This window comes from Erpetoichthys calabaricus, chromosome 14 (assembly GCF_900747795.2).
Source record: "Erpetoichthys calabaricus chromosome 14, fErpCal1.3, whole genome shotgun sequence".
Taxonomy (NCBI): Eukaryota; Metazoa; Chordata; class Cladistia; order Polypteriformes; family Polypteridae; genus Erpetoichthys; species Erpetoichthys calabaricus.
The window spans coordinates 98,911,746-98,935,458 of NC_041407.2; the positions used below are offsets into that span (position 1 = coordinate 98,911,746).

A 23,713-nucleotide genomic window follows, 5' to 3' on the forward strand; every position below is an offset into this window, starting at 1 on the left:
GTGTCTTGATATCATCGCCAAGGACTTAAAAGCATTCATTTTCAGAAAATGCTCGGCTTCAGACAGGATGCATCTGTAAGTGTTTATTTACAATTTCTCTATTTAGACTCATGCACTGGCTAGTAGTAAAAGCTTATCTATTCAAAAAGACATTGGTGGGTTGTTTTTTCCACTATACAAGAAATTCTCAAACTGGTTACCAGGTATTACTTTATCATAATGAATGAGAGAATTCTGATCCCGTTAGCAATACAGCAGTGAATTGAGGCCTTAAGTGCCAGCTTGTTTAAAAAATCTACCTAAAGTCTTCATCAAATTTGTTTCCAACTGGTTTTTATTTTTATTTTTTTTTTAAATGGAAGATGTTGGAAACTTAATTTCCATTACAGCACCATGAAACAGCCCAGGCGTCAGCAAACAGACTGCTAACGGATTAGATTCATTTTTACACCCCCCTTAAAGCTGATGGTGTGAGTTCATGGGCCATGGGGTCTTCAACAGAGCAGCTTTTTGATAAAGTTTCCAGTGGTTCTCAAGGTTAGTCCTGGGACCCCCCATCATCCAACCCCAATATCTGCAGGTTTTATTATTCCAATCAGTTTCACATTTAATTGATCTCATTGTTTCATTAGCTGTCCTGTATTTTAATATAGTGTTAGATTTGCATCTATGCAAAGTTAAGAAATATTTCTATTTTTTGTTGTCGTGGTTAACTCCATAATTCTTTATTTTAACTAGCTGTGGTACCTGTCCTAAGATGTGTTGAAATCAAAGCAATCAACCTAGAGCTTAGCGTTTTAACGTTTACAGGGCACCATGCAATGTGTATGTCTGTTATATGCTATTTGCTATGGGATTCATACAAGCAATGTTAATGTCAGTGAGGTGCCATCTGTTGGAATGAGAAATGCATTTTATTACTAAAAATGTTTGTGATGCGCCATCTTTTGGAATTACAGAGCCATAGCAACGAGACAGACACACATATCCTGTTGTTAAGATGGATTCTCTTTTCCCCCGTGGACTTTGCTGCCATAGTTCTATATTAATACTGACAAATAATGACGCTTGCTGCTAAACGTGACCAGTTTGTGTGCTTATCAGTAAACAATGTCATAAATAACCAGAAAGTTTAAAAAGAACAAAACACCAAAATTCTAAAAACTGATGTTTTTGCATCTAAATTCCTGCTTCGTTCCGTAAAAGAAACTGCCAGTTTGTAATTTCTGAATTGAGACAGAAACCCCAAACTGGGGCGTGACGTCTTAATTAATTAATAGACGGGTCCAATTAGAACAAGAAAGGGGTTGGAAGGAAAACCTGCAGTGTTTGAGGGGCTTCCAGGACTGAACGTGAGGACCACTGAAGTAAACGATCGAGTCCATAACTGGCTGATGTATCTGCCCATGGAAGTTTTTCACGTGTTAATGAACCTCATTAAATTTTATACGCTTTGGTAGATTCGTTTACTCAAGATGGCTTTGCAAGATCAGGATTCCTCACAGGTTTTCTTCCGGAGATGCAGGTTTATCCGACTCGTACATTTAAAATCCACACCATAAGATCGGAGCCTGTCGTCACAAACACTGAATTTTTAATTTTGACAAGTTAGATAAATCACTGCAAAGAATGCTGGTCTGCTTTAACATAAGCATTTCCTGAGTGTTTTTATAAACTTGAAGCTGTGTGAATAAATTTAACATTAAATTCTTAAACCCACTTAATCCAATTCAGGGGTACGGGGTGCCAGAGCCTGTCATGGCCAACCCCTGAGCTGCAGGGCAGACGGCCTTCCTGGACAGGGTGCCAGCACACAGGGTCAATTTGGAATTGTCAATTACACCAACTCACACATCTCTGGGAATGTAGGGGTGGGACACCAGGAATGTGTCAATTCCAAAAAGCCAACAACCAGGCACGAGATTCAAACAGAGGACATTGGTCCACAAGGCAGCACCGTGGCACTACCATGTGTGCCATTAAATAAAACAACTCAATTTATACCACTGGTTTGTGGAAATGAGTAAACCTGAGGAAATGAGTTTATTTTCTCCCTTTCTAAAGAGGGAACAAAACCAAAATCTTGTTATCCGAAACTTAAAATACCTTCTCTGTGTAAGCCCTGAGTGACTGGGCATTCCAGTTGGTAAGAATGTGGATTCATGTGGGCATCAGATACTGCTGGGTGGGTGCCATGCGCTAGTTACACACACCTCTGAACGGCACTTTCATGTCCTCCCACATTTGAGGGTCTCTTTTTGTTTTTTTGCTATAACGCAGCAGCCCTTCAAGCCAGAGGACTGCTGGTCATTTTAGGCCGGTAGGCAACCCTACAATTAAATAATGTCTACAAGTAACGTTTTAAGTATAAAGCATTATCTTCCTTTATAAAATATTATGTCAAGCTCAAACATTTCCCCTTGGCATGTATATGTATATTTATATAGAAATATTTACAATATAAGCTCAATTTTTGTATATCTTTTTTTTTTTTTTTTTGGAACATTCATTCATTAAATTATAAATAGAAACCAGAACATAAAAAAAAAAAAATCTGAATTTTCACGTCGGGTTTAGGGAAGCAGCATTTTTGTCTTTTTCTTTTTAAAAAGGAATCCGAGTCGAACAGCTTTCTGTTTCAGTTCAGCCATCGATCCGGAAAGACAGCAGTTTCTCCGAGTGCATGTTGTTTAAGGTGCGCAGGTCGGGGAGTTTTAACAACAGTTTGGTGAAACGTGACGTGTCATCAGGGTAGTTTTTTGTCACCAAGGTTCTCAGGGCCCGGATCAGAGACTCCTGCAAGTGTTCCACGGAAATGATATTTTCTATCCCAGAGCGGTCTGGAAAGGGGAACAAAAAAAAAAACAAACAATAATTACTTTTGGGCAGTTAATAAAAACGAATTCTGCAGTACAATTTGTAGAGATTGGGAAAGCTGGCAAAATGTTTCTCTCTCCACTCCTTACCTGCTGAAACGAGCACAACGGCGGTGAAGAGCCCCAGCTCGTCTGCGTTGAGGGCCAACGTGCTGAGCTTTTCACTGAACTCGAACATGGAGTTGAGCAGTTCTCCCATTCCCATCCCTCGCAGCGTCTCCAGGCTGTAAGTCACCCCCGAGATAAAGGTAACCGTCTGCTCCTTTACGTTGAAAAGCGATGCAAACCTGACCATGAGCACCTGTGCACAGATAAAAGTTTAACGGTCACTCCTCAGACTTCATGAACAGGATTTTACAAGTCATAAAAGGATAAGCGAGAGAGATGGACGGACGTTAGGAGCCCAGCACGTTACTGCACCCACCACATGACAAACCAGATTAGGACAACGGCTGACCCTAACCCTAACCCTCAGCACCACCCTAGTTCAGATGGAATGGAACAGTGCGAGGGTTTTTATGGTGGCTGCAGTGCCAATCCTGCCCCCAAACCCCAAGGAGGTTAAGGGCCCAACGGAGTGGAATCACGTCTGGCATTTACGGGATTTGAGTCGGCAACCTTCCAATTGCCAGTGCCGATCCCTAACCTCAGAGCCAGCACTCTATACCCGTCATATTAAAAGGATAAGTTTGATATTATTCAAGATGAAGTTCACAAACATGCCATAAATCATTGATTTGCGAAATTGTGCCCTAAAGTTAATCGCTTTCTATAAATTAGAAGAAAAAAAAAATTGCCCGCCGTGGCACTTTACACATTGCAGTGTATGGGGCACTGAGGAAAAGCTTAAACCTACCAAATACATCCATTTTTCAAGCCAAGACCATTGTTGAATATTGATGCGCATCTTGCAATTACACACATACATTGTAAAAGAGTTTAAACAAGTCAATTTTGAACCAAAAAATAAAGATTCATCCATTTTAAAAGACCAGATGTTCGGGATGGCTCGGCCCTTAAGTCGTCCTGAGTAACAACCTTTTACCTCCCTAAGGGGTGACGTCCTCCTGACAGGTCAAATCACAGTAAACACTTGGCTCCACGTGGTTCATTTTGTTTTGATTTCCTTTCATATTTATGTGACAATTCACAGAAGTGGTGAGAAAAAAAAAACAAAACAGTACTATAAGGATTATTTCCAGATCCCAATTGTTGTCACAAATGTGTAGGGAAACATGGAAGGTGCGGGTCAATACTCAACAACTGGCATGGCTTGAAAAATGGAGGAGGTGAGAGGGTGGGAGCATGTGCCGATAACACAAACGCACCCTCATGCAGAACCACCTGGAACGTTGGCACCAACCCCCAGAAAAATAGACGTATCTGGAACGTTTGTAAGCTTTTCTTCTGTGCACCATACCCTACAACAGGGGTGTCCAACTCTGGTCCTGGTGGGTTGCAGGTTTTCATTCTCACTCTTTTCCTAATCCGAGCCCAGTTTTCACTGCTAATTAACTCCTTTGCCCTTCATTTTAATAGCCCTGTTTTTAAGGATTCAGGCCTCCGATTTGATTCGTTTCTTCATTAAATGGCAGCCAAACAGAAATGAGAGGTGAGACGAGCCGACAGACGACCAGCTAAACTGGAACATCAAACTCCATGAGAAGTCAATTCTTGCTATTAATTACTGAATATCATGACTTGTTTCTGCTCTCAGCAGATTTTCTGTTTTTTCTAAGACCACCGTCAAGATGTTTCAGTGACCTGAGCGGACCAACATGGCCGATGCCTTCAACTTTCTTTATTTTCAGGTCAGCTGGTCTTGTTTTTTTGTCTCATTATTGTTTGGCTGCTCATTATTGGGATTAATAAAGTATCTAAGTAAAAAGAAACAACCAAGGGGTCTGAGTCACGTCAATTAAAATGAAGGCAAAAACGGCTCACTAATGAAGAAGATGGTCAGAATGAAAACCTGCAGCCACTGTGGCCCACCAGGACCAGAGTTAGACACCCCTGCCCTACGCTGTAAAGCTCAGAGTGGGCAAGATACTTCATTTATGGAAAGCACTTAACATAATTTCCTGTGGCAAATGCATATATAACATGTTTGTGAAGAAATAACTTCTAGTTGAAAACTACCCAACTTATCCTTTAAATTAATAAATATTCATTTGCCACAGGAAATTGTGTCCTCGTCCATCCTTCTTTTTAACTCACTCATCTAGGGCAGGGATACAGGGCAGCAGGAGCATATCCCAGTCATCACTGGGGGCAAGGTGGGGGGGGGTGTGAATTAATTCAGCTTAAGGATGAATCCGATACTGGAGGATGCCAATGAAAAGTGCATTTAAGACAAGCCAGGAAGTACTTCTTTATGCAAAGAATTATGGGAATCTAGAACAAAACTACCAAGGCATGAAGTTAAAGCAGAAACCTTGACAATGTTTAAGGCCTATTCGGATAGATAGATAGATGAGATACTAGGACCGGTCAGCTATTCACTAAACAAGCTCAATGGACTGCATGCTCTCCTCGTGTTTCTTATGTTCCAGCACCTGAACAAGGCGCCAGCCCATTGCAAGGTGAACATGTAGACACATCGGGGGGGCAGTCTAGCAACACCAGTTCACTAAACCTGCCTGTTATTGGGGGGGGGACATGCAGACTTTACATTGGGTGCACCAGGCCATGAGCCCAGCTCGCCTTGTTGTGTGGCAGCAAAGCACATTTTATAAATTAAAAACTTCTTGCCGTCTCCAAATGGGAAACAAATCATAAACTGGCTAACGACTTAAAGCAAAGTAAACAGTTCGCACCTCAAAGGTTCCCGCTTTCAGCAGTGTAACTTGGTCATGCTGAGAGAGATCACGGAAGCCAGGGATGTGTTTGGCAAACTCCACGACTTCTCGGACAGCCGGAGTGAAGCTCAGAGAGAAGTCTTCCCAGATCTCCTGTGGAGATTTGTTGGCATCGCCATGAGGTTGTAGATTCATCGGGCAGGCCTGGAAGGAGAAAAGACACAGCAGCCCATTACTCCCTAAACAGTCTGGAACAGAAACAGATACGACAAATCTCCTTGTAATGAGGCTTCGCTTCACATTGCTACATTTTGAATCCTGTTACTAAAAACATTTAAATTATTTCCATACATCTTTTTTACGTATTATTTAGGGCCTGCCTTAACATACAAAAATAACAGCATTTTTTATGTGGCATATTTTCATACAAATGGTGTAGCTCAAAGTGCTTCACAAGATGAAGAAATGTGAAACAAATATCAGAGTAGGCAATACTAAATAACAAAGAATAAAGTAGAGTCGGATAGCCAAGAGGACAGAAAAAAAACAGGCCAAGAGACCACCAAGCCTCCCACTGGGCATTCTCTACTCAACATAAATAATCTAAAACAGGGGTCCCCAACTCCGGTCCTGGAGGGCTGCAATGGCTGCAGGTTTTCATTCTAACACTTTTCTTAATTAGTGTCCTGTTTTTGCTCCTAGTTAACTTCAATTGAATTAAATTTAATTGACTTGCTCTTGACGTCTCAGACCCCTTAATTGTTTTTTTCCCTTAATGAGCAGCCAAACAATAATGAGATTCAAAATGAACCAAAACATGACCAACATTGTCAGTCATACAATATAAATAAAGGTAGGTGAGGGTCTCAGGAATGTCGATCTGCTCAGGTCCACAAAACATTTTATCAGAGCTCTTAGAAAAGAGAAAATCAACAATTTCAGAAATGTCTGCTATTGACCAATGACTGCAGCGACAAGCCATGGAATTAAAGAAGGGGTTTAACTAACGACAAGAACCAGAGCCGAATTAAGCAGCTGGTTGAGGCCCTGACTTAGCTGGTCTTCTTTTGGTTGACTCATTTCACATTTCATTTCATTTTGGGTGCCGTTTAAGGAAAGAAATGAAGAAATTCAGGGGAACAAATCTTAAAAAGAAGTTAATTAGCAGCAAAAACAGGTCACTAATTAAGAAAAGGGTTAGAATGAAAACCTGCAGTCACTGGGGCCCTCCAGGACCGGAGTTGGGGACCCCCTGATCTAAAACTGAAGATTAGCAGGATGCTCACCAGCAGGACATTGCGGTTGCCCTTCCATGGACATTTCTGTACTGGACTGTGGCTTGGTGGGTGCCTGCTGTCCACGTCTTGGTTCTGCATGTTGTGCTGGCTGCACATATTGCTGGGGCAAAGTCTGTGGCCATTGCAGTTGTTCTGGTGAAAGAAGCCATTCGTGCGTCCATTGGGGTAAATTATGCCAGATGTGGGGGGCATGTGACAGTTATTTTTGATGGGGTTTGCACCAATATTGTCTGTGAAACCATTCCGGTGGCCTACATTATTGTCATGGTAGTAGGTGCTGTTCACTCCATTCAGATGGTAGCCATTAGAGCAGCGATTATCCATTTCAGCATTCTGATGGTTAAACCTCAGGGAAGAACAGCTCAACTTGTCGTGGGCATAGACAAAGGTTTCCTTGTGGGCTTTGGCAATGAGTGAGATCGTCTTGTCCGTCTCCGGGCTGGGGCACTGTGGTGGTGAAGCGGGATGGATCTGGGGCAGAGGAGAAAGTGGCTGACCGCAGCCAATCTGTTGGGGACTTTGCTGGGGTTGAGGAGGCAGAGTCGGCGAGGTTGACATTGGTGGAGTACTGTGTGGGTGGAGCTGGACATCCGGCTGCAGCTGATTATTCACCATGTTATTCATAGCACTCTGCATTTCTGCCAGCATCCTCTGCTTCTCTCTCTTGGGAATGCGTCCAAAGCGGACCGCTGTGGAAAGAAGGAAAGTAATTAGAATAAAGGGGTCTTGGAAAGCCAACATCCCCCTCAGGGAAGTGTCCCTAGTTAATGAAATACTAAATACAAAAGTACCAGCACTGTAACGAGAGTAAAAATCCTGAAGTGTGCGGCTCAGATCCTCTGACTGTACTCGTCACTTTTTATTAATATAACCCAGTATGCCTGGTAACAGAAAGGTTTACAACAGGAATCCTCTAGAATTTGGGAACTCAAAAAATAAATAAATAAGGTGGCAGATATTTTTTTAATAGCATAGACCTGCAACCATGTTAAATATAATGTAAAACTGATGTGGCATCAGACAAGAGTAACATGAGAATGTTTTCTTCTTCCATGGATGTTTCTCACATAGTCTGCCGTCCAGTTTAGGTAACCGTTAGGGTAAACGGTTTCATCTCACTCTACATAAAAACATGAGACTAAAATTTCTCTCCCTTCACTATAAAGTACATGAGGTAAGTAACATTTAAACGTTTTTGGGTGGAGTATTCCTTTAAATTAGAAGGGAATGACTGGCCGAGTCATACGTGTCTGAATGGCCTGCTTTAATCTGTTCTTAACGTTTTGGTGGAAGGAAACTTCACTGAAAGTTAAACCTTATGGTTCACTTTCGTCAAGACCAGGGATCTCCAACTCCGGTCCTGGAGGGCTGCAGTGGCTGCAGGTTTTCATTCTAACCCTTTTCTTAATTAGTGACCTGTTTTTGCTGCTAATTAACTTCTTTTGAATTAAGTTTAATTGACTTGTTTTTGAAGACTCGGACCCCTTAATTGTTTCTAATTCCTTAATTAGCAGTTAAACAATAATGAGATACAAAATGAGACCAGCAAACTGTGTCCATCATACAGTATCTGAAAATAAAGCAAATATGGAATGTCAATCTGCTCAGGTCCACAGCACATTTTATCAGAGCTCTTAGAAAAGAGAAAATCAACAATCTCAGAATGTCTGCTGTTGCACAATGAGAGCAGCGACAAGCCATTGAATTAAAGAACGAGTTTAATTAACAAGAAGAATCGGCGCCTGATTGAGCAACTGGTTGGCATGAAATTGGTGGGAGTTTGAGGCCCCGACTTAGCTGGACTTCTGTTGGCTCACTCACTTCACACTACATTTCTGTTTGGGTGCCATTGAAGGAAAGAAATGAAGAAATTCAGGGGAACAAATCTAACAAAACAAGTCAATTAAAATTGAAAAGGAGTTAATTAGGTCAGCAATGAAGAAAACGGTTAGAATGAAAACCTGCGGCCCTCCAGAACCGCAGTTTGAGACCACTGGTCTAGTCCTTCTAGTATAACTCTTAACTTTTTGCAAACATTTTTTTTTTTTTTTAAATTCCCAGGCTGATGCCATCACCACCACCCTGCTAATGCCCTGCATTTCCATACTGTCTGGGTGTCTTTCTGTGGTTTAATGATGGCATCTTAAAGGGTACTCCTTTCCAACTTAAATTAGCGAACTCTTATTCAATTTGTTCTTCTGGGTAGGAAAGAAGAATTTGAAACATATATTGGGAGAGCATGTGACGTAAAAATAGAAGTGTGACATTGAATGGCAGCACACAGACAGCTTGAGATGCCATCACAATGCGTATTCAGTATATTTGAAGAAAAAAAATGAATAAAATGCTACTGCACTTGCTAAAATAATTTCATTCAAGAAATTATTTTGGAATATTCAGTAGCTGGAATGCAGAAAATACAAGCGCCAATTTGTGATCAGGAATGCGAAGCCATAGTTCTTACGCGACTGGCTTTTTCATTGCTGTCACACTAGAGATGGAGGGAAGACATGTATACACAGTGACCCTTTGAGAGAAACTGGCAACGAAAACTCACCATCTCGTGACATGCCCACAGACAGACACTTCTTAAAGCGGCACTGCTGGCACCTGTTGCGGTTGATCCTCATGATGGAGCAGTTCTCATTCTTTAGGCATTTCTTGTACTGGATATTCTGTTGAATACTGCGCCGGAAGAAGCCCTGAGGAAAAGAGATGGCACTGGGTTTTAGAAATAAATTTATAAATGGACACTCCTTTTGTTGAAATATCCAAGGCCACAAATTAGTGTTCTCCACCATTAAGCACCTACTCGTAAGCTGGAAAAAAAATTCCAGTCAAGCACGGTTTTCAAGAACTGGGCTCACCTTGCAACCTTCACAGGCATGAACTCCATAATGGAAGCCTGATGCCACATCGCCACACACTTTACACAACAGCACCATGCCATTAAGCTCTGCAGAAAACAAAAGAGAAGAAATTAAAATAAGATCCCATTCTACTTCATCATGTCAAGTTTAAAGTAAATCTCTGCTGACTTTCTGTGCAAGCACTGCATGTTTTTTGTTTTTATTCTGAGAAGCACATTAATAATTTTGTAAACTGCGTTGAGGTGATGTCGATCGCCATGAAGACAGTTTCAAACTGGCCTTGTGCCAGCCTGCGTGTGTGTGTGTGGGTGTTTGTGAGTGGGCTAGGAGATGAACTGGCACCCGTTTTAGGAAAAGCTCATGCCTTGAATGAGCCAAATAGAAACAGGCTGATTGTTAAACTAGAAGGAGATCTGCAGACCAAATGATGGCAGTTCACCACTTAGCTTTAAAATCTCACTGTTCGGTTACTCGGATCACATGAAGTGCCACCATTATGGATTCGCCGAATGACACTTACTGGTGATGTTGCTGCTTGCTTTGCTAGGAGAAGAACGGCTGTTTGACTCCTCTCTGCAAGAAGGCCTGCGTGGAGAGCCTCCTGAGCTGGTAGAGCCTGCGTCCTCTCCTGACCCTGACAAAGAGCCGCTCCCATACTGCCGTGTGGAATCTTGGGAAAGCGAACTGCTGGGCGAAGGAGGAAAGGAAGAGCCAAAGGACGGCTGCGACAGAGATAAGGACAACGAGTGGAAGCTGCTGTTGGAGTTCTCGCTGTAAAGTGACACTGGGCTTGTGCGATTCGGGGATCCCCCTGCTGGCCCAATGTATGAAATGACACTTCCTGGAAGAAATAAAGCAAAGAAAGAGGAGGAAAGTGTTAGAACATTAAGTCCACACAGAGGAGAATTTCATATCAACACCCACCTTTCCAAAGATTTGCTGTGGTGTTTGACCGGAGACACAGATGATCAAAACATCCAAGAACGCTAGTAAGTAACAGCGTTATGGGGATCAGATTACTTTTTTAGGCTTTTTATTGTTGGTTGGTTCTGTTTGAACAATGGATGCTGCTCATGGACACCTAGTGGGGACTAACAGGAACTGCAATCAAAATAACAAGTAGCTCTTTGAGCGTGTAGTTAGAACTTAAGACGTTTGACAAACAAGAGAAGGCCATTCAGTCCATCAAACTCTTACTTTTACTTTCTCGTATACAAAGTATTGGGAAAATATCGTAATCAACCAAAAATTTGAACTCAAGATTTTGATAAATCTCAGTGTTTTAGACCTCCCCGAGTCCGAAAATACAATTTTTGGAATTATGTCTGTGTGTCTCTGTAAACCGGATAACTTGAGTACACTTTCACGTAGGTCAACCAAATTTTGCATACAGGTATTCGGTACAAAACAGATTTTTATCAACCTTTGAGCTATTTCCGCTAACCGGAAGTGGTACTTTTCTATTCATGTGGCTGCAGAGTCTGATTTATTCAACTTTACTTTTATAATAATTGTTCAATATATTATTCATTTGATTCGATTTGTTGTTGATGGTTCTTTAATGCACATGATATAAAAAATATAATTATTGTCTTGCAGTTTACTCCTCAAATAGCCATCCCCATATCTGAGTATACAAGAAAGTCGAGGGGAGACCACTCCCGATTTTTAAATAATAGCTAAGTTCTCCTAATTTCTCATCCAGATTCTTCTTAAAACGTGTTAAGGTTCCTGTTTCAACTTCATGACTCACAACTGAAGGTTTGAGTAAAGAAGTAATTTCTGGCTTCTGTCCTAAACGCACTTCCCTTTAATCTCCGTTGGTGTCCTTGAGTATGTCGTTCAATGTTAAACTGGTACAACATTTTAAGTCATATGCTTGGAGCAGCACCCTTGATAACTTTGTTGTGATCCATTTTCTTAACCCACTTATTCAGGGCAGGGGAAGGAGAGCTGGAGCCTATCCCAGCAATCATTGGGAGCAAGGCAGGAACAACCTGCGGACAACGACAGTCCATCATGGGGTGAACACACAAACACACACAAGGCGACTAAATGAGCCAAAAAAAAGTTACGAAATATAAGAGTCCAGGGTTAGCTGGCGCCCAGCCTGGGGTTTGTTTCCTGCTTTGTGCCCGGTGTTGGCTGGGATTGGCTCTAGCAGACCCCCCCCCCCCCCCCCCCGTGACCCTGTAGTTAGGATATAGTGGGTTGGATAATGGATGGATGGAGTCCAGGGTTAGTCTGTTCCTTGAGCTGGACTCCCACCCTGCAACACGCACCACGCTGAACTGGAATAAGCAGGCAACACCGTGTTACAATTTAATGGAAAATGCCCGCAAGAATTGAACTATAAATAAATGTGTGATCGCTACAGAGCGCACTTCATCAAATTTAAAATCTTTCCCTGGGGCTGCACCTCTCATACTTAACCTGTCCAAGCGTTACAGAACCATGGCACTTTATGTGCACAGCTGGAACACAGGCCTATTACCTGAGGTTATTGAAAAATTGAGTTTGCTTTCAATGATTGGCCCAGATAGACTGCAGCTCGTAAAATGATTTTGCATAATAAATGCACAAGTGGTGGGCTTTCTCTTTAAATACAGCCATTGAAAGCAATTTAAACCTAGTATCAGGCATTCTGGTTGAGCAGCTTGCAGTCATGTTTTCCAGTCCAGCTCCTCAACCAGGACACCCAATTAAACATTTAGTTTGCTTTCAATGATTGACCAGCTAGGTGGCAGCTCATAAAGTGATTTTTTGCCAACCCCCCGGCCTGCGCTACGCACCAGCCATTTCACGTCTCTGCCACTCGTGTATGTGGATTTCACTTTCACTAAACAACAAATCTTTTAATTCTTGCGGATACACCTCTTCATTGGGAAGAAGCACTACTTTTCCCTGATGGCAACACGAATTAGATGATCTACAAGTCTCTGACTTAAAGTTTAAATCAGAACAATATATTCAATCTCTTTTCGCTGTTCCGTTATTTCACCGAGTAATAATTTCTATTTGTTAGCGCTAATGCGATCTTTACTATCATTTTTTTGAGACTTTCGAATTTTAGTACTGTCATTATCTCTAACCTGCTCTACACGTGTATCGCGCCAACATTTTTGAACCTCTTTACGAGTTCTACTTTGTCTTCTACTCTTTGTCTTTTATTTCCGACCCCGCTTGGAGCCGAGAGTGCAGGAACTGCATCTGACAACAGCATTCACACGAATGAGAAGTGATTGGACCGTCGGCGGGGTTGTCAATGTTTGAGAGGATGGCGGGACTTGTCAACATCTCTTGGCCAAAAGTCTCGTCTCGCAGGACCTGAAATCATCTCCGAGAAAGTCTCGTCCCAGGATTTCCTTTGTCACAAACTCGACAAAGAGCCATAGCAAGGTTTGGGGGCAGCCACCTGTATATTATTTCCATCCATTTTCCAACCCGCTGAATCCGAACACAGGGTCACGGGGGTCTGCTGGAGCCAATCCCAGCCAACACAGGGCACAAGGCAGGGTGCCAACCCACCGCAGGACACACTAGGGCCAATTTAGAATCGCCAATCCACCTAACCTGCATGTGTTTGGACTGTGGGAGGAAACCGGAGCGCCCGGAGGAAACCCACGCAGACACGGGGAGAACATGCAAACTCCACGCAGGGAGGACCCGGGAAGCGAACCTGGGTCTCATAACTGCGAGGCAGCAGCGCTACCACTGCGCCACCGTGCCGCCCTGTATATTATTTCCTGGCTGCAAAATTAAAATAAGCGATAGCATTGATGTGCACAAATTGGAGTCCAAAACAGAGCTGACGGGATAGGGGAAAGGTGGAGGCTTTTAAGGGCCAGTACAGGAAGTGACGCCAAAGGGGCTGGGACCGGAAGGGCCTTCATCCCTAGGTTTGGACCCAGACGTGACGTCAAAGGGGCCAGGCGGAATTTCCTGTGAATGGTCTGCAGAAAAGCAAGAAATAGAGTCGGTGCACTCTGTCACAACCCAGTCTGGCTCGGAATTGCCCTCATTCGAGCCCTTTAGCTGCCTCCCATGCACACGTGTGTAACATCTTTTATAGTAGAGCGATATGGACAAGTGGTGGGCTTTTTCTTTACTTAATAAGGTCCTGCACAACATCTAAAAAAAGCAACTTATCCACACCCTAATAATAGAGGATTCTGTTAATGCTTGTCACAAAGCCATGTGGGAAGCATTTCAGCAGCAACTGACACCATAACTACTAACATGAAAACAAAAAAGGAGGACAGATGGAAGGAAAGTGCATTCCTGGCCTCCTAATCTTAAAACAAACGCAGCATTACCGACAGATGCAAGGTGCTGCTGCTTTTCCGCACTCTTAATTCTGACCCCCACAAAGGACACCTGTAAGCAGCAAACGCCCACAAGACTTGGTTCAGGAATGTTTTTATCTGCTCTGTATCTGCACTCAGGTTGCATTAGGCCTTTGTTTTGGTGGAGCGTATGAAATACTGAGTCAGAGTCCCAACAATCAGGCCTGTAATAAGCGCATGCCGCCAGATCACAAAGACTCATTTTCACAGCGATTGAGTTACAGGCCTCTTTACTGACATTTATTCTTTTAGCAAGATAGCCGTGTGACGTGGCACTTTGTAATTTCACTAAGTGTTACATCCTTTCTGTTTTAAAAACATCTGTGAACACCACTGGGACATTATATGGCACAACTGCTTTGCAGTCCATTAAATAATACCGAATGAACATTTTGCAGACTACAGAAAAAGGATAAAATTAAAAAGCTTTTAAATCTATTATAGTACAGCAATAATGGTGGCATTAAGAAAATATGAGTTCATCTTCTACGTTCAGGTCTTCAGTTTGCTGTTGCTGTCACTATCAAGGGCAGCACAGTGGATTGTGTGTCCAGCCAGTAATATTGTCTGTGTGGACAATGTGCTGGGGGGCGTCCAATCCAAATTCTGGTGGGTACACAATGGCTGCAGGCTGGTACTCTAACCACCATCTTAATGTGATGTCAGCTCCAATAGTATCTCAATAATTGCTAACCTTAAATCTCTCAATAGTATCTAGTGTTTCAGAAACCACCTTTGCAAGCAAAACAGTCTATTCCCTTTCTACTTTGTTCCCAATACATTTCATTCGTTTGCTTGTTCAAAAATTTATCTTCTGTTTTTTTAAGTAGTCTGTTACAGACAAGGCAGCCAGTAGCTAAACTATTCTCCTGCTCACCCGTGCATGTTCATCGTTACAAAGCTGACTCGTCTGCGCCGTGTTTTGCATTGCTGTCCGGCGAGTCCTAGGTTGGAATCACACTCTAGGCACGTTCCATTGCAAGTTTTTCCTCGGAAATGTTCCAGCTTTTTTACCCCCCGTCCTGAACGTGTGCACATTTGGGTTATTTAGTCCAGTATGAGTAACTGTTGGTGTGTCCCGCAATGTACAGGCGGCCATCTTGCACAGATTTTCAGGAAAGACAAAGGATGCAACTGTAATAGTGAAAGGAAATCCATTTCTCTGTATAATAGGATTGTCAAAATCAGATCCTGGGGGGGCCATAGTGGCTACAGATTTTCTTTCCGGCCACTTTCTCCATTGGAAACCAGTTACTGCTGCTATTCTAACAGACTGCTTTTGGTTACCCTTAATTGACTTGCTTGTTCAGACTCTGAACTCTTAGTTGATTCTTTTATTATCATTATTAACAAGAGCCTAAAGAAAAATGAGATGCAAAGTGAGCCAGTTTTTAAATTTGAAGCCATTTCTTGGTGGTGGTGAAACCAGTTATTTAATTCCACGGCTTGTTAGTGTTTGGTGGACCATCAATATTTCTCAGACTTTCACACCTGATGGGCACAATCATTTTAGCTTGTGCTGGCCCACTTTGAATAGCTTTGATGATTAAGGAGCTCTAAAAACGCAAGTCAATTAAGTTTTTAAAAAGTATGTTTCATTATCAGTAGTAATTGACTGGTAATTAAAATGGCTGGAACGAAAATCTGCAGCCACTGGGCAGTGTGACACCCTTGTATAACCTGTAGACCCTGAGCTCCAAACGCGAGCATGACTTAAGTGAGCGGACGGCATTGGATGCATGTTTGACGAAAACCACTTTCAATTAAAAGTACTTTATGTATCTCTTAAAACAGTTTGTATAAAAATAAAACTGTAACCTGCACATTTAATACATTCACATTTGAAATAAGCCTCCAAATATCGATCTAGTACTCACAAACTTAAACTCCTTAAACAGCGTCAGCTCGTTACTGAGTCAGGAGATCTGCACACTGCGCAATGTCACTAGTCTGCGTCAAGGGGCGGGGCTACGATTTAACACCGTTACGCACGTGCCCCGGGAAATGGAAGCGGCGGCGGTGCCGTTCGATTCGTGGAATGGATTTAAACACCCAGACGGTAGGGTTATTAAAATGGTGTTGACGACAAATCTGCAGCTTAATATGTCGTTCTCATAGGTACAGAGTAAGAAGGGCATGAGCAAAAACGTGAATGCATTGACGTACGCTGTAGAGGAGATGCATGCGGAGCGCGATTTCAGATTTACATTAACCCGACGATTAGATAAGTCATCTTAGGAACAAAGGGTCACAGGATCAGTGTGTCAGGTAGCGCGTCATCTTCGACACGTGCGAGCGCACTTCTGCAAGGTGCCCGTGCCTTTCTGTCGCATGGTATCCGCTGGTCCAGAGCATGCGTACTGCTCAGCAATTTGCTTTATTAATCAAATAAGAATGTTAAAAAGTTGTGTGACGACTCTGTCCTGCGCGACAGTATTATTTACCTACAGCTTACGGAAACTTAATTTAACCAATAACCGCCACTTACAGGCACTTAATTATTATTTTAGATGGAATCATTCTCGCAAACCGTTTCTGCAGATTCATGTCTTACTCCTGACCAAAATATAAAAAATTAAATTTAATTTTTTTTATAAAATGCATATATTATATATATATATATATATATTATATATATAGAGAGAGAGATAAATAGAAACTTAATATACTAATATGTTTTATTGAGCATCTGTAAAAGCCACATTTCTCTCTGAGGTCAAGTAAAGTGTTGTCTATGGCATTATTTTTTTGATAAGCGGTGCAGATATTAACCATGCACTCTTAAAAATAAAAGGTGCCAGAGTGGTTCTTTACGGTGATGCCATAAGGGAACAATTTTGGGTTCACAAAAGAACCACATATATGAAGGTTCAAGAAAGAACCGTTTGGTATTTAGATCCATTATCCATGAATAGATTATAACGGGTTTGTTACACGGGTTCCTGGCCAACGCCAACTCCGGTTTTCTTGATCCCTCGGTACCCTGTTAGGCAGCCCACTATACAGTACAGATTTGTTTTGTCCACATATTTGGAGTCTCATCAAAGCCCAAAGAACCCTTCCCAAAATGAACTGGTTCGTTGTCAAACAATGATGCTGTGAGGAACCAGACAACCCAGTTAAGTGTCATTACAGAAACATTATTTTTAAGAGTGTAGCACAAAGTAGACAAAAATACCACACGTGCAAACACTGCTATTCTATTCGATATTTTTTTTCAAACCCGCTTTATTATTTAAAGGTTTCCCGTGCAGCTGGACCCTGTGAGTTAAGGGGCTCGTGGTTGAGAGGGCACGCCACTCCACGGTAAAGTCAATTCTCTCGCTTAAGTCTAACGGTAACTGGAAATCGGAGTCCCAGGTGAATAAGTGGGTAAACGGTTTTTATTTAGCAAATTCTGAATGTGTATTGTCTTTTAAAATTACAATCTGTGCTGTGCTCAGCGGTCCTACAGTGAAAAGCAAGAATGGATTAAAACGAACTAGTGCTAATGCTGCTCGTGGTGTATGTATGTAACGCGCTACATTAAAGTTTAAATTTGAAATTCTGTGAGCAAAGAAAACCGAAGTGGAATCGGAATTTTTTTTTTTTTTTTACCAATCAACAGCCTGGAAGCCGCACACACCCCTTCCCCTCCTTCTCTGCAAAGGCACGTATATTGAATGTTTAAATTTTCAAACCCGCAGATGCGAATAAAAAAAAAGCCCTGTAATAAAAAAAAAAAAAAAATCATTCAGCAAGTCTCTGGTTTCTGGGAAGCGACTTACCCGTGACTGACTTGTTATTCAGCTTGAAGGGCCAACAGAGACAAAGGTCAAAAAAACAGCCCTGAATCCGAGAGCCCTTGCTGTGTATTCCAACGTGAATGTGCTGCAGTCACGCCTCGGCTCCACGTGTTTCCTGAAAAGTAAGGCACTTCAACGGGACCGCGGACGCCCCGCCCCGTTCCGCCCCTCCCCTTTGGAGGCTTAGAACACGTTGCTCTGCCGGCGCAGGGCGACACGCTCCTATTTTGCATTACAAATGCGAATAAAGGAGGACTCATCCTCTGACCCACTTCTTATCCACGAGCTAACTGCCTTTCTTTCGTTTTTAACACCTCTCACGTGTACCCTGAGCGCAGTGCAGCTGTCTTGTTTACAACAGGATGGTAGATGGGAGTGAGACATTGAACCCGAAACCGCAGCGTTGCAAGTTAAATCCTCGCAGGCCTGCGCTCCAACTGCAAAAAAATATATACAACTGTAATGATCACTCATCCTGTACGTCGCCTTTAAAGAAGGCATCGGGTGAAAAAATAAATAGAGCATTTCTATTTAAAGGCTGTTCGCCGATTCAGCTGGCCTGATTAAAATTACATACGAGCTTCACGTCAGCCATTTGGATGCACTGTAATGACAGTAAATTACCCTCCAATTCAATTAACTCTGTTCCCGTACAGCTTATCATTCTTATTTGGCTGACACCTTTATTGAAGGCGACTTACAACATCAATTGGTTACATTTTTATTTTTCCAATTCGAACACAGTCCGGCTCGTGGTCACATAAGTGTCGGGATTTGAACCCACAACCTCAGGGTTTGAAGTCCAAAACCTTACCCACTACGCGTATGCTTAGAAGCAGCAGTCCTGGAAAGAATGCCTCCCCACCGTTCACGTTGTTAAAATGCACTTTTTCACTCTGTTATGCCAGTAAGTCATTTTCGTTTATATGGCCGCTTCGGTAGTATATCAGCCATATTGATCACACAATAACTTGCGTGAAAACAACGTTTCTGTAAAACTGTTCTCCATTTACACGTTTTCTCTCTAACCACTTTTCACGAGTGGCCCGATCTTATCGCGCCCATTGTGGGCGGCGCCCACTGAACGAGACCCCAGTATTGACGTGTGATTATGTAATGAGGCGGACTGTCCAATCAGCGAGGATCAGGGTTATAAATGAAAACAAAACGCACATGGCTAGACTGCGAGGTGCATGTGAGTCCCTACAGAACACGGGGAGTGAGAGATCAGAAAGGATCCGGATTAAAGCACACCTGACTTTTATAGAGTGACCTATATACTGCATTTCCTGGGAGCCCTGCATGGAAAGCGAACTTCGGCGCTTTATACCCAGTATTGGATCGTAACGGAATCCGGAATCCACACAGTCAAATCTGTAACCTGAGTGACCAATTTGTACTTGCATTTGAATCAACTTTTTGCTCTAATTTGGACTCGTGTTACTGCCTTGTACAACTTTAACCGGAGCTGCATGTCCCATGTTGTTCAACCCACACACATTTTCAGTTTCGGTGCGGACAATATTTGTGGCTGCTTGCCCATGGACTGGCTTTCAGTTTAAGGTCCATTTCTGTCTGTACTTTGCTGCCTGAACTCTTTACTGAAAAGGCAGTGCTGAAAAGAGTGGAAAGACATTTTTTTTTTGTTTATATGCATTTATTCAGTTCAAATTTATTAATATAACCAGACTATAAAAATGTATAATTAATACAAGCTGCCTTGTTCGTATATGCAGCAGTGTTACACTCAGAAAGCCCATCCTAGCACAGCACATGATAAAACTACACGAAACCGAGTGACAGCTCTCACCCGTTCGTGCATGTACCTCAAACTAGCGGCAGTAAAAGTCGCAATGGCGCGATTGTTAATTATAAAGCTTGCAAACGAATATGTAAACGACTCATTCTCATTTTCTACAGGGCGCACCCTACTGATCCACTTTTCCGTGCTGTAACACTTTCAAGAAAGTTTTCAAAAGGTCACCTCCCCATGAATAAGCGGGTCTGATGCTCGAGAATCCGAACCAGCACCACCAAACCTAACCGGACGTCTTTTAAAAGGAGAAAAAAAAACACACACTTACCCGTACTGTTGTTGTTAGCATCCATCGTTGTCATCTTCTTGAAATCGAGCAAAGTCATACAGTGTAAGCAGAGCGTGACACACCGCTTTATCTGACACTGCGGCAGTGTTTTTTTTTTTAATTTCCTACACTGGTGAAATTTTGCAGCTGCGTCTTTTAAGAATCAACCCACCACGACCTGCATGTCTGATGCTCAGTTAATGTTTCAAAGAAAACAGCCGCACTGGTCTATCACACTTATTTCAACACTTGTGCTGCAAGGCGTACAGGTTGCCAGACACTGGCATCATATTCGACGGTTCAGAAGAGGCTTGCGTTCGGCTGCTGCTGTACTTTCGGTCTGAAGCGCATCTCCCTCTCCTGCCAGGTTTTGATTACCGTTCGCATCTGTAGGAATGAGTCCACCGCGCGTGCGCAGCTCTGCGATAGCAATCCGCACGCGGCTGCGAAACGGGACCATGTGACCCCGGGGAGTGCCTCGTGCCCCAGTGACACACTTTTCAGAACATGTCTCATTCTCGTATTTTTTTCTCATTCCAGCGCACGTGGAGAAGTAGGTTGTGCAAAGGAGGACGGGAGTTGCAGTCTGTTACTAAGACAGGGGAGGGAAGAAAATAAAGAAGATACCGTAATAGCAGATCCTACGCTGCTTCTAAAAAATATACCTTCATTATATATATATTACATATGCGCGGGACGTTCAAAAAGTTTCCGCACTTTCTTTAAAATTCTTTTGCATTCCCCTTGCATTCGATCTCCGTGAGGGAATGCAAAACTGCGTACCCCCTGACGAGCCCCAATTAGGGCGAAACACGTGTCATGTGGTCTTTGTATTATTTGGCAGGTACTGCATCACATATCAATGAGCTGCTTCTCGCAACTGAGAGGACGTGGCGTATGTTTGCCGACTGGCGGACCAACCACAAGTGTAACCTGGTAGGTAACCACCTAATAATCAAATTGCTATTCAGACTTATATATATATATAATATACAGTATATGGTATGTAACTAGAAAACCACAAGATTACTGGACATTTAAAGTTAAATCGAGAGTCAGCAGTGCTGATGAAATCGGTCGGTTATTTAAAGTCAAACGCTTTTAGACTAAGGCGAGGGTCCATATTTTGTACCTCCACACTTGTCATGGGCATACTGTTAGTGTTTACTATAGATTCACAAATTCATCCTCAACCTGTTAATTATAATGTTAATCTGTTCAGCTCCTGTCATCTGCCAGCTTCAAAATGGTAGAGAAATTGGAAAATAAATTGTGCAGTTGTAGAGCACCTTAAAATGTGGCACTACACTAACAAAAAAAAACAAAACAGACGTATTAAAATGATTTTAAAAATGAAGGCAATTTTTTGCTTACTCCTCGTAATAGAAAAAAGTGTTTGCAATGCATGAATTTTAAATGTTAAGTTTCTTCCTGCTAACTCAACTAAAAACCAAAAGCTAACTCTTATTAATTTACATGTGATGAATTAACTTAATATATTTAGAATATTATTTTAGACTCCCTTTTCCCACCCACACTTAACCCACACTGAGAACAGGGAATGAGGAGTGTCGGGGACCCAGAATAACTACATGGCTTTGCCTCCGCTGTATACATATAACGATATTTGTGCTGTACCTATAAATTGCTTTGACATAACACCGGTGTTCACCAAGGTGCTCTACAAAATAAAATGGTGTATGTTACGTCTCATGGGGATTTGGCCTGATGCATGCTGGTATGCAAAACACAACGCTTGTGCCTTACACCAAATGACAGTGAGATGGTGGACTGTTTCTGACAAAATGAAATAAATATACAAATGTATTGTGAAATGTGACAATAAATCAATAAAATGTCAATGATATGTGAGCATGAATAATTAAGGGGCAAGAAATGTTTGTTGCTTATTTCTTTATGAATGTACAGTGTTTAATTATTTCCTCATTTATCCGTTTCAGTGACTCTGTGTGCAACATGAAATAGGCCTTGAAATGCAAATGTCATTTTCATCAGTCAAAGTTGAGTGGGCGGGCTCTAGCATGTACTGTGTTTTGATTGGTGGATCGTCTGTAGCGAGTGCATTGGCCATCAAGTGCTCCCATTACAACCTGGTTTAAATAGAGACAGATATGAGGACTGTTCGCATCTCTCTGACTGACTCTGACTACAGATCCACATTGTATGGAAAGACTTTGTTGGACAGTTATCTGACACCTTTTATTGGCTAACTAAAAAGATTACAATATGCAAGCTTTCGAGGCAACTCAGGCCCCTTCTTCAGGCAAGACCTGAGTTGCCTCGAAAGCTTGCATATTGTAATCTTTTTAGTTAGCCAATAAAAGGTGTCATATTGCTTGACTTCTCATTGCATCCATAATGGCTAACAGGGTAAAAACCCTTCTACTACTGTGCAGACTATAGTGATGAATTCAGGGCTTCTTGACTTAAAGGAGCCATTCCCTGCAGTAATTCTGGCCTTCGTTTTCTGCACTTGCGCACAGTCACAACTTCGAGCAGGTACAGTGCGTCCCTCCTATGAACAATTCACTCATCCAAACTCAGTCCTTACTAGAGCCCACCTCCTCGAGTTTGGTGGGTTAAAATGACAGTTTTCATTTCCAGGCATGTCACTGAAATAAAGAATGAAGAAAGAATTTTAAAAGTATGTGAAGAAACAAGCTGACAAACATGCATTTCGTGACACATTTAATCATTAATGCTCACATATCTTTTTTTAAAATTTATTTAGTATTTGTGCATTTATTTATTCATTTTATTTTTTCCACAATATTACTCCATTCCCGATGTAGTCCCAAGGAGGTTATTTACCCAGATTTTGCCCCCACCAAATATCATGATGAGCTCCCTACTACCATGCTTTCAGTTAAATTGTTACTTGGTGGATTTCTGGGAGTTTATCACACCACGCCCCACTTAGTATTTCAGATGCCCATCTTACCTTTTTGATCTGAACAGGGGGCTGCTCCAAACTATTGCTCCTTTTTCAAAACTATGAAAAGGATTGTATTATCCACCTCAATAAAAGAACAAGTGCCAGTGTGTGTGTATCTGTGTGTCTGTCTGGTTGTTATGTCTCTGTTATATGCCATTTGGTATGGGATTTGTTATAGCAGTGTTAATGTTTATAATGCGCCTCCTGTTAGAATGAAAAATTCAGTACAATTTATTACAAAATAATAATAATGATTCTTTTCATTTATATAGAGCTTTTCTTACGACTCAAAGTGCTTAGCAATTGCAGGTTCAGGGCCTTGCTCAAGGGCCTAACAGAGCACAGTCCCTATTGGCATTTACGGGATTCAAACCGGCATCCTTTTGATTGCCAGTACAGATCCCTAGCGTCGGAGCCATTTACGAAATACATTCCAATAAATGGAGCACTGCAAATGTCAATGCTGAATATGCGGAGGTCTATGTTGATTACTTAGATTTTAACAACGGATAGCACAGTTAGTAAAATTACAAAGTACATTTGAAAGTTTGTTCACTTGGAAAGGAACTATATAAGAGCATCTGGGTGCTTCTTCAACTACATCCTGACTGAATCAATTCTCCTGTCACTCTTACAGTATTATAAATTTGGATCTAATGCGTTACTCCAGGAAAGTGCCTTGACATACTGATGATGTTAA

The 23,713-nt window shown here is 42.0% G+C and overlaps 1 protein-coding gene across 1 annotated transcript; it reads right to left on the reverse strand.

The window, feature by feature from the left end:
- Positions 1-331: 331 nt before the first annotated feature.
- Positions 332-20,423, reverse strand: nr1d1 (nuclear receptor subfamily 1, group d, member 1). The gene is made up of 8 exons (XM_028818575.2): positions 20,058-20,423; positions 10,363-10,683; positions 9,840-9,928; positions 9,530-9,674; positions 6,961-7,661; positions 5,693-5,878; positions 2,967-3,177; positions 332-2,840 (listed from the first exon to the last, which is right to left on the reverse strand). The coding sequence occupies exons 1-8, from the start codon at positions 20,113-20,115 to the stop codon at positions 2,644-2,646; spliced, it is 1,908 nt and encodes a 635-aa protein (XP_028674408.1). The 5' UTR covers positions 20,116-20,423; the 3' UTR covers positions 332-2,643.
- Between the last annotated feature and the right edge of the window lie 3,290 nt (positions 20,424-23,713).